At 46.9% G+C, this 11,450-nt stretch overlaps 1 protein-coding gene across 1 annotated transcript; it reads right to left on the bottom strand.

Annotated features, from left to right (window-relative positions):
* Positions 1 to 5,498: 5,498 nt before the first annotated feature.
* On the bottom strand, positions 5,499 to 10,035 carry MASP2 (MBL associated serine protease 2). Its single transcript, XM_084274693.1, has 5 exons — positions 10,029 to 10,035; positions 9,538 to 9,757; positions 8,030 to 8,207; positions 7,660 to 7,791; positions 5,499 to 5,715 (listed from the first exon to the last, which is right to left on the bottom strand). Exons 1-5 carry the CDS (start codon positions 10,031 to 10,033, stop codon positions 5,711 to 5,713), a joined length of 540 nt encoding a protein of 179 aa, XP_084130819.1. The 5' UTR covers positions 10,034 to 10,035; the 3' UTR covers positions 5,499 to 5,710.
* Positions 10,036 to 11,450: the final 1,415 nt, after the last annotated feature.

Raw genomic sequence — 11,450 nt, 5'->3', positions numbered from 1 at the left:
AGTTCTCTTCCAACTTCACTTCAGAAGTAAGCTACTCAGTAGCTACACTGGTTTGTAGATGTGCTACAGGACATGGACACCCTGCTTGGGGCTGTTCCCTACCAGGCCTTTCTAGACTGAAGTTCTGGGAACAGTTTGGGTTTGAGCACGACCCAGAGGTCTCCTACCCACCCACTGCTGTGTCCTTTATCTCCCACCCAGGCTCCTCCTGAGGTCCCAGTTAGGACAGGCACATTCACAGCACTGGCCTGGCTGGATTTTTGCAGGCAAAGTCCTGCCACAGAATGGGCCAACTGGGTGTTTGAACCTGATGAGGATGAGACAAAGTAAACAAACTGTCCTCACTCCTTCTCCCATGAGGCTTACTGAGGAACAAACCTCCTTTAATACAGGGACTCCTTGATCCTGAATGGTCCTTCCTTGCAAAGTTCAGAAAGCCAGGCAGGTGGTTAGTGCTGGCTTGTCACTGGTAACTCCCAGTGTGCCTTTGCTCCAAGCATCCCAAGTGCTATGGAATTCCTGGGAAGAGCCTTGGGTCCATTTTGCAGAGAAGCAAGCTGAATGCAAACAATTTAACTACTCCCCTAGCATCACTCAGCCGTGCTAAGGGCAGAGTTTGTGATGAAATCTACCCAGTCATCACATACAAGTGCTTGTTTTTGGCAAATTTCCCAAAAGAGGAAAGTGTTGAAAGAAAAACCAAGCAAACAACCAAAGTGAGGGGACCAGAAATGAACAAGGAGAGATACAGGGACGTGAAACTGTAAATTAATGGCAGAAGAGAGGCTGAAGATGCTGTAAGAGAACCCAGCCTGTCTCACAAAGAGCTGTGATGAAAAGCAATAAACCTCCCCTTACCTTCAGGACATCACAGGGGCACAACACTCCAGGGTGTGTCTCCACATTCAAGGTCTCTGTAAATTCCAGCCTGCTCTGAAGTCATGGTCTACCCAGGTACTGTGGCTGCAGGACCTGAGTGAGGGATAAGGTGTTGGATCAACAGGGCTGCTAATTTTCCCAATTCTTTCAGTAAAAACCTGACTGAGAGTGGGCTAGGAAAAAAACCCCAACCCAACCCAGGAAATGAGAGTCACAGTGGGTTCAGGCACACTGGGTGCAGGGAGCAGGTCTTTTCCTACACTAGTTTATTGCTTTGGGAGAGTTTCAGAGCCACAGGTACCCTTGAAATGGAGGTGGGCTCAGCCACCTCACCTGTATGCACTGGTCACTGTTGAGGAAACTGCCCTCCCTCTCTTGTGGCAGGACCAGGAGCAGGGCAGGAGCAAGACCCAGCACTCCTGACCTCACAAGAGGTGCAGGGAAGGACGTCAGGAAAGCACCACTTAGGTCAGAGGCCTGGAGGTCAGGAAGAGGTGTGACAGCTGGAAGCTTGTCAGGAACATTCTCAAGTGTTACATCTGCAGCTTGTCTGCTGCACTGGAGTGCAGAGAGTTGTGGGGCAGCTATCAGCTCCTCAATTCCAGAAGCCTCTGAATGCAGCTCACTCTCTTTAATGCCTTTGTTGCCAGACATTTAGAGTGTAATTGTATTTGCTGAGCAAAACCAGCTGTGCCTCTCCCCGACAAAATTGGAGCCACAAATGCTCCCTGCTGGAGAGAAGCAAGAAGGAACAGCCACAAGTGCCCTGAGGATCTCTGCTTGTTGACAGCATCTGATCACTGTGAAGTGGTGCTTTGATCAGCTGGGAACAAAGACTTTATGATGTGCTGCAAAAGCTGTATGAGCAATCCTTTAATTGATGAGGAATGCTGGCCTGGCTGATAACACCAGCCTGTTTCTGCAGCACTGTGACAGGGAATTCATTACAAGAGGGAAATGGTTTGCCTTTGAATTGCATCCTCACACACACCATGCTAACCTCCACTAACAAAAATGCCATTAGCCTCTTATTAATTACAGATTATCACCCAAAACACACCACACTGTTTAAGGGTGCCATTTGAATGGAAGCAGAGAGAGTTGTGTGTGAGAAAATGGGCATTCTTGTCCCTTAACTAACCACAGAATCATTTAGGTGGGAAGAGACCTTTAAGATCAAACCATTACCCTGTCACTGTCTAGGCCACCACTAAACCATGTCCCCAAGCACCATATCTACATGTCTTTTAAATCCCTCAAAGCATGGTGACTCCACCACTCCCTGGGCAGCCTGTTCCACTGACTGACAGCCTTTTTGGTGAAGAAATTTTTCCTAATATTGAATCCAAACCTCCCTTGGTACAACTTGAGCCCATTTCCTCTTATTGCTTGTTACTTGAGAGAAGAGACTGACACAGCAAGGGGGGGGTGATTTTTTTCCCTCCCTTAACTGTTATTACCTCATTATTCCCAACTAAATGCATATTTCTGTAGATTCACCAACTGTGGCTCCACCTACAGAAGGATTTGATGGTGATGTAAGAATAAAGCATGTCTTCAGCACCTCTCTTGAGCTGCTTAAAATACTGCCAGTGACACAGAGCTCACTGCCTTTCTGAAGGCTTTAAGGTCCTGCTATAAGACCTCCTTCCATCTGCTCAGGTTAAGAACCACCCCAAAACCCACCTGATAAGCAGCTTTAGCAGTATATTCCTCACAGCTGTTCAAGTGCAAAAAGATCTACTTCTCTTAAAAACTGAAATTTCCTCCTGCTGTTAGTAATCTGTGCCACCTCTACAGCCCCTACAGGAGTAGTGTGGAGGCAATTACAGGCAGAGATGGGAATGGAAATCTGAAATCCTTGGGTGTGAGAAAAGACTCAGTGTGAAGTCTTACCCTAAACATACAAACTGCAATATAATGTGTACTAACTTTACCCCCCTAAGTCTCTACTGAAATCATTAGGAAGTTAGAATCTGGAATCTGCTGCTAGTTCTGCTGTAGGACTCTTTCCCATGACCTACATAACCATCTTTCTCTGAGCATGAGGATCTACTGGGCAACATGGGATGCTCAGGTCAGTGAAGTTTAATTCTCCCTCTTAGGGGAACCTCAGAGCCAGAAGTCAGCTCCTATTTACTGTAATAATGATGTCATCTTCCTTCCTTAAAGTATGTTTAAAGGAATGTTATTAGACTAAACCCAGCATAAAGCCCTGTAAGAGAAATGGTGGAGAAGAGAGGACTGTGTGGTGGCACACAGACATGCACTGAAACACTCTCACTTCTGAAGGCTCTGTGCTTCCTAGTGAAGGGGCAGGGGGACACACAATGAAATTAGAGGCTGAAACCCCCAAGTCTGATACAAAACCAGGATTAAGCAATAGCATAACATTAATCCATGCAATACACTGCTATGTAAAATCAAGGGGAACTTTTCTACACCACTGCTAAGCAGCACACAAACAATCCAGGGTGTATTGCAGAGGATTACAGTTCTGGATGGCTGTGTACTTTAAAATCACTTACTGAACTGTATCTTCCCTGAAGCATGAGATGCTGGCCACTATCAGAGGCAGGAGATTGTGCTTGAGATGTCCTTAGCCCAGATCAGCTCTAGCAGTGCATTCCAGAACTGCTGGGAGCTGCCCAGGCGTTGGCTCAGAGCCTCTTCAGGACTCTGACTGCTCCGTGTTCACACAGCAAGAACCAGCACCACCCCTCTGTGCAGAGCTGGGATCCCCACATGCTGTTACAGGCCAGATGAGAACAATGCCCCACTACTACCCTTCACCTTGTTTTGAAGGACTAAAGAAGGTGAAAGACACAGACTAATAGTTCTTCATGTTTCATTCCATCCATCTCCTCTGAACTCAGTTTCCTATTTGTGGTGTGAGATTTTCATCATACAGTTTGGAAAAGTGGGAGTCATCACCACCAACAAACTCCTGACTTGTGCTCACATGAGAGGACAAAACTCACTGACCCAACCAAAGACACTCTGCAAGTCAAAGGGAATTTGCAGCTTGAAGATGAAAAAAACTTATACAGGACCTTACTTTTCCCCTAATATCTCCTGGATGTGGCCACTGGGAGTTCCCTTTGTCAGGGCAGTATTTTTTCCATAAGTCTACAAGCAAGAAAGTCAAAAACTAGCCAGCACAAAAAGGATCAAATAAATTTTTACCATCTGCCAGCAGAAATGCTGTCCCCTTGACTTCTCTGTTCAAGCTTTAGAGGTGTCCAGAGAGTGCTCAATTATGCTTAGGCCATATTTTTATTAGAATCACAGTGAGCTGTTTGCCAGAGGCTTGAACTCTGAAAAATGAACCCCTCAAAACTTGCAAGTCCATTGTCATCGGCTCATTAGGTCTCCAATGAAAGGTGGGTCATAAATTCAATCACCAAGCCATGACAAAATTTCAAGCTGCTTTGATCACAATTCACTGTGACCATGAAACAGCTTCTGAACAAGATTAAATACAGCACAAGGAAGCCTTGGTAAGTGCTTGCACAGCCACTCTACCCCCAAATCTGTTCCCTGTAGCATCTACCTTCTACCACACTTGTATCTACCCTGTAAGTCAAGGCAGTGATGTTACCTCTCATTTTGCAGACATGTTCAAAGCTGGTATCAAGTCACTTCCTCAAGGTAACAGTCAGCAAGTGCAGTGATCTGCACTAAGTGTTCCATCTAAAAGGCTTTTGTCCCTCCTGTGCTCACCTGGGAAAGGCTTCCTCCCTTGTTTACTCCAGGCACCACAGAGTAGAGATGGGGCTGGAGAAGCTGAGCCTCAGAAATTACAATTAAAAGCAACTCCTGCTATATTGCAGAAATAAGGAAATGCTGATCAGCTACTGCTCCTTAATCCCTTGAGCTTTTTACCTGCAGTTCACCTCCAGCTGCTCAGCTCTGACTTGTTAACCTCTTGTCCACAGAGTTAGGGAGCTACAGTCAATTAGGACAATTAGGGAGCACAGAGTTTCTCCAACATGTTTCAAGAGGATGGTCCCTGCCCAAGGAGGGACAGTTTGAAAGGACAATAAATGGATATTAATGTGGAGTATGGAGGGCTGAGGCAGTAACAATCAACACCACAAACAACTGTGCAGGAGAACAGCATTCCTTGTGGTGCATCTAGTGTGGGGAGGGCACTGTTGCCACCCCCTGTGTGAAGGCAAGACACAAACTTCTCTGGTGATGTTCATATTACCAAACTCCTGGCTCCATAAGGCCATGTTCCTGATAGGTGCTATGGCCAGAGTCACAACATTTGAACTGAACAAAAAAACCCTCCAAAAAACCTCATCAAACCTTTCCAAAGGGAACAGGAACAGCATAGAAATAGTTTGGATCTACAAGTCTGGGTGCAGACAAGAGAACAGTGAAAAGGAACATAAGGAAACCAATGTGTGGTTCTGGTCTTTTTGCAGTTTAACAGCTATGGAAGGTTATAGGCAACAAAAGCTGGACAAGAAATTCACGAGTCTTCAGGTAGCTGTGATGCTCAGGGGCCTTTCACAAAGGCTTCTCTCTTATCAGCTCCTGCCTTATCTACCTTCTTCTTTCAATAGTGACACATGGGAAATGCATGAAAATGAATGCCCCAGAGGCTGCCATCAGCTTTCAACAAGGAACAGCCTGTTTATTGTCTGCAGGAGGCAGGGCTGAAAGGCAAGGAACCAAGACATACAAGTCACCCAGCAAGAGAAACCTGCAGCCCTTGGGCAGACAGCAACAGGCATGTCGGGAGGGAGGAAGGGAGGGCAAACCAGCTCTTCCCAGCACATCTGTCTCCATCTCTGCCTAAGCAAGGAGGAGCTTAATTAGCTCACGCTGGAAAATAAAGGAGAGAAAAAAGAGAGCCTGTCAATATAAGCCTGCTCAGACAGGAGCCCAAAAATCAAAGGGGGAGCTTTTGCCTTCACCTCATGAAGGCAACCCACAGAGACCTTTGCTTTGCAGCCCAGCCCAGCAGCTGGAGCAGCTTTGGCACTTGCATCTAAAGGCTTCTGAAACGTGAACAGGTTTCAGCACATCAGCGGAACCCCAGTAATCCCCAGTGTGCACATCTCCACCCAGCAGGGCAGCCCGGCCCTGCAGTATTGCTGAGGAGCTCCCTCTGCCAGTGTCATGTCAAAGAAGGGGTGAGAAGTGTGCACACATGAAATGGTCAATGCAAAGCTGCTACTTCACAGCTAGTCCTTTTACACCTTCACATTAAGGCCAGGCACACGCTTGACAGTGTAAGTCAATCCATACCCTTGTGCTAAAAGCCAACACTTCAGGAAGGGAAGTTTGAATGAATAGGTTTGTTCAAATACTCTGGAGAGATGAGAAGTCTGAACCTTGAATCAGGCCCAGGCAGTCATGTCTGGAGAGTTTGTAATAGTGTACTGGCTTTGGCTGGGGTAGTAGCAGCTAGTATGGGGCTATGACTTGGATCTGTGCTGGAAACAGTGCTGGTAACACAGGGATGTTTTAGTTCTCACTGAGCAGTGCTTACAGGGAGTCAAGGCCTTTTCTTCTTCCCACCCCACTACTAAGTAGGCTGGGGATGCACAAAGAGTTGGGAGGAGACAGAGCTGGCAGAGCTGACCCCAGTGACCAAAGGGATATTCCCAAGCAACAGTTACACATGATGGAGCCCCGCTTTCCACAAGACTGCTGAACACCTGCCTGTGAGGAGAAGTAGGGAACAAATTCCTTGTTTTGCTTTGCTTGTGTGTGTGGCATTTGCTTTACCTATTAACCTACCACTACCTCAGCCCACAAGTTTTCTCACTTTCACTCTTCCAATTCTCTCCCCCATCCCATGACAGGGAGAGAACTGACAAATAGGCTGGAGTTGGGAAGCTCAAGGTGGCCTTAAGCACTGCAAGCTCGATCCAATTCTGAATTTCAGCACTGGGGAGCTCAAAGAAACTATCTTCCCATCTATGATGCTATTCAGCATGCAGTATGCACGTGGTTCCTTCTAGACAGGATTCAGCTCCAGGTGGGCGAAGCTGCACCCACAGGGAATGAATGTGACACCGTGTGGAGGCACGTTCCACTGCAGAGTGAAGCCCAAGGTGCCCATCACCGCGCTGAGTCAGACACAGAAGCTTTTCCTGCTTGTGAACTGGGAAGGAGAGCCAGGCAGAAGCCAGCTCAGTAAACCTCATGCTGCATGTCCTTCTGAGCAAGGGATCTGTGCCTGGCCTTGTCTACTTTTTAATGAGTGGATCATTGGATCTGGTGTCAGTGACGTGGACCAAGCTGCTTCTTGGCCTGTGTCTTTCCAGGGGAAGTAAGCAAACTATTTCTCCATTAGACTTCACAACTCAACTGTTAGTTTTTCCAACACATCTACTAACTCGGTATCTCAGTACCCAAGGCCCAAGATATCCTCAGTTTTTGCAAGGCTGGCTACACTGGCAGCCGTGGGGACTGAAAGACTCTGCAGTGGGCAATGTAAGACAAGTCTCCAGCTTCTCCATTCAACTGTCTAAAGCTGAATCCAGGTGGATGCTGCCTAAGGAGTAACCAAAACCAACTGCCAGTACACCACTTTACTGCAACACATTGCTCTCCCTAACAGTGGCAACTTTGCAAACCAGGGCCTCTGTTCACAGCCCTGACTAACCCTCTGTACCCTCCTCCAGCTGCACCAGGCGTGCAGAGAACACTGCAAACAACAGCAAGGAACCACAGCTTTCATCTTGCTGCTATTTTTGGGACTGGATTTAAGTGGGTGTTGTAGGTAAGGAAGTATCTTCTGATCTAGCAAGAGCTCACCTGTGCATGTCCTCTTGTTTTGATGCAGTGTGTAGCCAACCCGACAGCTACAATAGTAGCCTCCCACATAGTTGTGACAGTGATGATTGCAGAGGGGTTCACCATCAAACAGCTGCTTGCACTCATCGATATCTAATGGGCAAAGCACAGAATTAGGCAACCAACACCCTCCAACAACACTCTGCCTTGGTCTGAGCCCCTCTGTGTTTTGTGAGGCTGGCCTATGGTCACAGTGCCCTTTCTCATCTGCCTCTGCTCAGCGAGATCACCTTGTGCCACCTCACAGGAGCAGCCACAGGCCATGAGAGCACAGGGAAGCCCCAATCCCACCAGAGCTATGTCTCATCTACAGGAGGGGCTGGTCTCTTACCTTCAGCAGCATAAAAGGCCTCAAAGCCTGTGAATGGTTTCTCATTGGAGTAGTCAGACCGAAACACTACTGTGAGGTTGTTGTCAATGGAGACATAGGTCTTGTTGCCTGGAGCTTCTTCAGTGTCTGTACTATCCTTTCCACACAGCACAGCCAACGTTCTCCCACCAGAGCTCAGCTGCAAAACGGGCAGAGATCTACCAGATGAGCACAGATACACTTCCCAACCCACTGCCATTGCTTGGAAAGCATGTTTTTAATGGTGGAAGAAAAGAGGCTCGGATGCTCTCAAAAGGTGCTTCTGGAGGTTAGTCCAGATCCAGGGACATGTAACAGAAGATTTCCCTTTTTCTCTGTGACTGAAACCCATAATTTTGTCTCCCTTTTTCCCTCCTGAGGCTCACATAAAGCTGTGATGTCAGCCTGGGCTATCAGCAGCATGGTTTTTTATAACACTCTTGTTAACTTGGCACTCTCAGTAACAATCACATCTTGGTAAAGCCAGAGACAACTGGGGTAAAAGGATTCAAATGTACAGTACATGGTCTCTTTAAACTAGTGACTCGCTCTATGATTCACTTATTACAGTTACAGCACTTAATTTATCTTGTGTTTTTCATACAAGGGAAACGTTCTGATCCATGGGGTTCATGCTGTACATGGTAGTGACAGAACTACAGGCTGACCAGGAAAGAATAGTCTGTCCTGCCCAAAGGAAATCACATGAAGAACACCACGGATTTGGGGAATGGAGGGGACTTGCCACATAAACCCATGGAAACTACATCTTCCTCAACAGGAACAAGGCTGTCTGATGTGGTTCTGCCAGATTCAAAGCACTGCTAATGCATTGGTTCTGCATACACAGCTCCCTCTTTAATGTACATCAGGCCCACGCAAGCAGCGAAAGGAGAGCAGAGGCAGCACGGCCCCCAAGCAGCCACAGGGCACCTAGATGAACACACACTAGCACGGGGAGCACAAACCTTCCAGGGACAGCACTGATCACCCAAACACTGCCCAAAGACAGCAACTTTCTTTTCCTGAGGTTGTTTTCACATTAGCTAGCAAACACACCACAGCAAGTGTTGCAAGTGCATGTTTAGACAACCTGACAGTACCTTGTTCAGACCACTGCTTACACTTTTACCCTCTCCCGTTATGTGCCTTGTAACACACCACTTGTTAATTGAAAACACACACTGTAACTTCAGTAAAATGAAGCTCAAATGTTGTTTTAGGCAAAATTTCAAACCTTTTGCTTCACAAGAGGCACAAGAATTTTCTCAATGCTAACAACTCAAGTTTGGGATGTTCCAACGTGACAACCAGTTCTACTCCCCGGCCCCGTGGCCTCAATAAACACATCATTTAGAAGTCAGCTGAGCCTGAACTGTACTAACAGACTAAAATCAACAACAGTTACCTCTGTCTGGCATGTATCCAGGATCACACAGACAGTTTTTTAACAGCTCAGCCTGCTGATCATCACCCTGCCCTGTACGTACCTTCACGTAATCGTATTCACACTGGTAGGACAGCTCCATGTTGAAATGAGTGAAGTAGATGCGGACTGAGTATCCCAGGGGGACAGTAATATTCCAGATTCTCTCCTTGTGATTTGGGTAGACATTTGGGAAGTTGGGGGATGCAATCCTCCCATACATTTTCTGCAGCATAATGCTGCTGCTTATTCCACTGTAAAGCACAATTTGCAAGACAAACAGCCTGTGCCAAAGGAAGAGAGATTATTGGAGAGCAAGTGAGCATCACCTCAGATGGTAACCTGACAGCCACACACTCAAGTTGCCAGTATTGATACCAAATCAGGTATCTCAACACTAGCTGGAATCTTCATGTCCACCACTCATCTCACATGACAATGGAAGGAATCAGCAGGTATCAGTGGAGTCAGACTGTGATCACACTTGTGCCTCCTAAAGCCTGCCCAAAGCCAAGCAGCCAGGGAAGGTGGGGAGGTCCCTGCGACTGCACTCACCTCATCATGCTCCTCTCCTGCCTGAGCCTGCTCTGCTGAGCCCTGGGGAAGGAACCTCTCTCTCCTGATGTATTTGCATTTGGGGGCGGATGTATTTATTGTGTGTGCTCTGCTGTGTTTGTCTGGATGTTGAACTCTGATGTTTATCTCCCTTCCACCCCCCTTCAGCCTGCTGAGTTCTGGGAATGGCAATTATGAACACCAGGCTTGTGTTCAGCTCAGGAGGCCTCAGTCAATGACAGGGAGAGGCAGAGATGGAGCGGGTGGATTAGGACTGCTGCAGGCTCTTGGAGGGAGCAGTAGTATTGGAGCTCTGTGGGAAGGCAGGCAGTGGGAGGAGGTACAGAGTGGTTCCAGACAGTGTCTGCATGGGGGAGTAGCTCCTTCCCTTTAACCAACTCATCCACATTTCTATTAATGCAAACAGCATGTTACTGGAAGTATTTTCCTCTGTTGTCAGAGCAGGAAGGTGTTGAAAACAAAACAATGGGGCACATTATAGGGCTTCAGAATAGTCACAAAGTTTGTTAGATGGTTCTGGGTAATGGGATGGGAATGCTCAGGTGACTCAACACTACAGCACACACAGGCACAAGTTTAAGGGATGCCAAAGTCTCCAGTGCAGGCTGGTGTTGACTGAAACCTGCTCCATGCCTTATTCATACTCATGGAGCACTCTCTATCCTGGAACACCCATAAGGGAAAAAGGCAAACCTCATAAGTGATGGCTTTTGAACCTGGCTTGCTACAGAAACAAAAATCCTCTGTGTATCCTAGGTGACTAAATTTAAAAGCCCAACAGCCAATTTGTACATTAGGCAGAAGAGAAGTAGTTCCAAGGACAGCACTGCAATGGAGGCAGGAGGGTGGATTAAAAAAAAAACCCAATTACTGGGGATTCTCTCAGGAAAAAAAAGAAAAAATGAACTCAAAATTCTTTTAAACATTTGTGGATCCACAGAGGGATTCCACACCACTGTAAGAGACCAGGGGATTCAACTGGGAGTGCCAATGCTGTATGGCATAAAGCTTTATTAATTCCACTGCTTGCAGACTGCTGCTTTCCAAGTCAGCATTTAGGTTTCCCACAGAACTCCTGTTCTGGTGCATACAGAGACAGACTTACTGTTATAGAGGGTGAAAAGCCAACTGTGTTCATGCCAAACGTTGGTCCCACATCTTTCCTGACAAAAATGGACAGACATTGGGAAAACTGACTTGTAGCAGGGAACAGACTGCACATACAGGGCATTTATACTGAGATAGCCTGTAATTAAATGGACACCTTTTAATACTCATTTTTGAACAGCCAAAAAATCGTTACCCCAGGCAGTGAAGCTGGTGCTGGCAAGAAAGCAGGAGCTACTACATGAACAAAACTAAAGCCAACAAACCATTTAGCAGCCTGCAAACAGAAAACAC

The sequence above is a fragment of the Gallinula chloropus genome (assembly GCF_964237585.1).
Source record: "Gallinula chloropus genome assembly, chromosome: 23".
In the NCBI taxonomy this organism is placed as follows: Eukaryota; Metazoa; Chordata; class Aves; order Gruiformes; family Rallidae; genus Gallinula; species Gallinula chloropus.
Note: the sequence above shows the minus strand (reverse complement) of the source record. Positions and strands in the feature narration are given on the sequence as shown.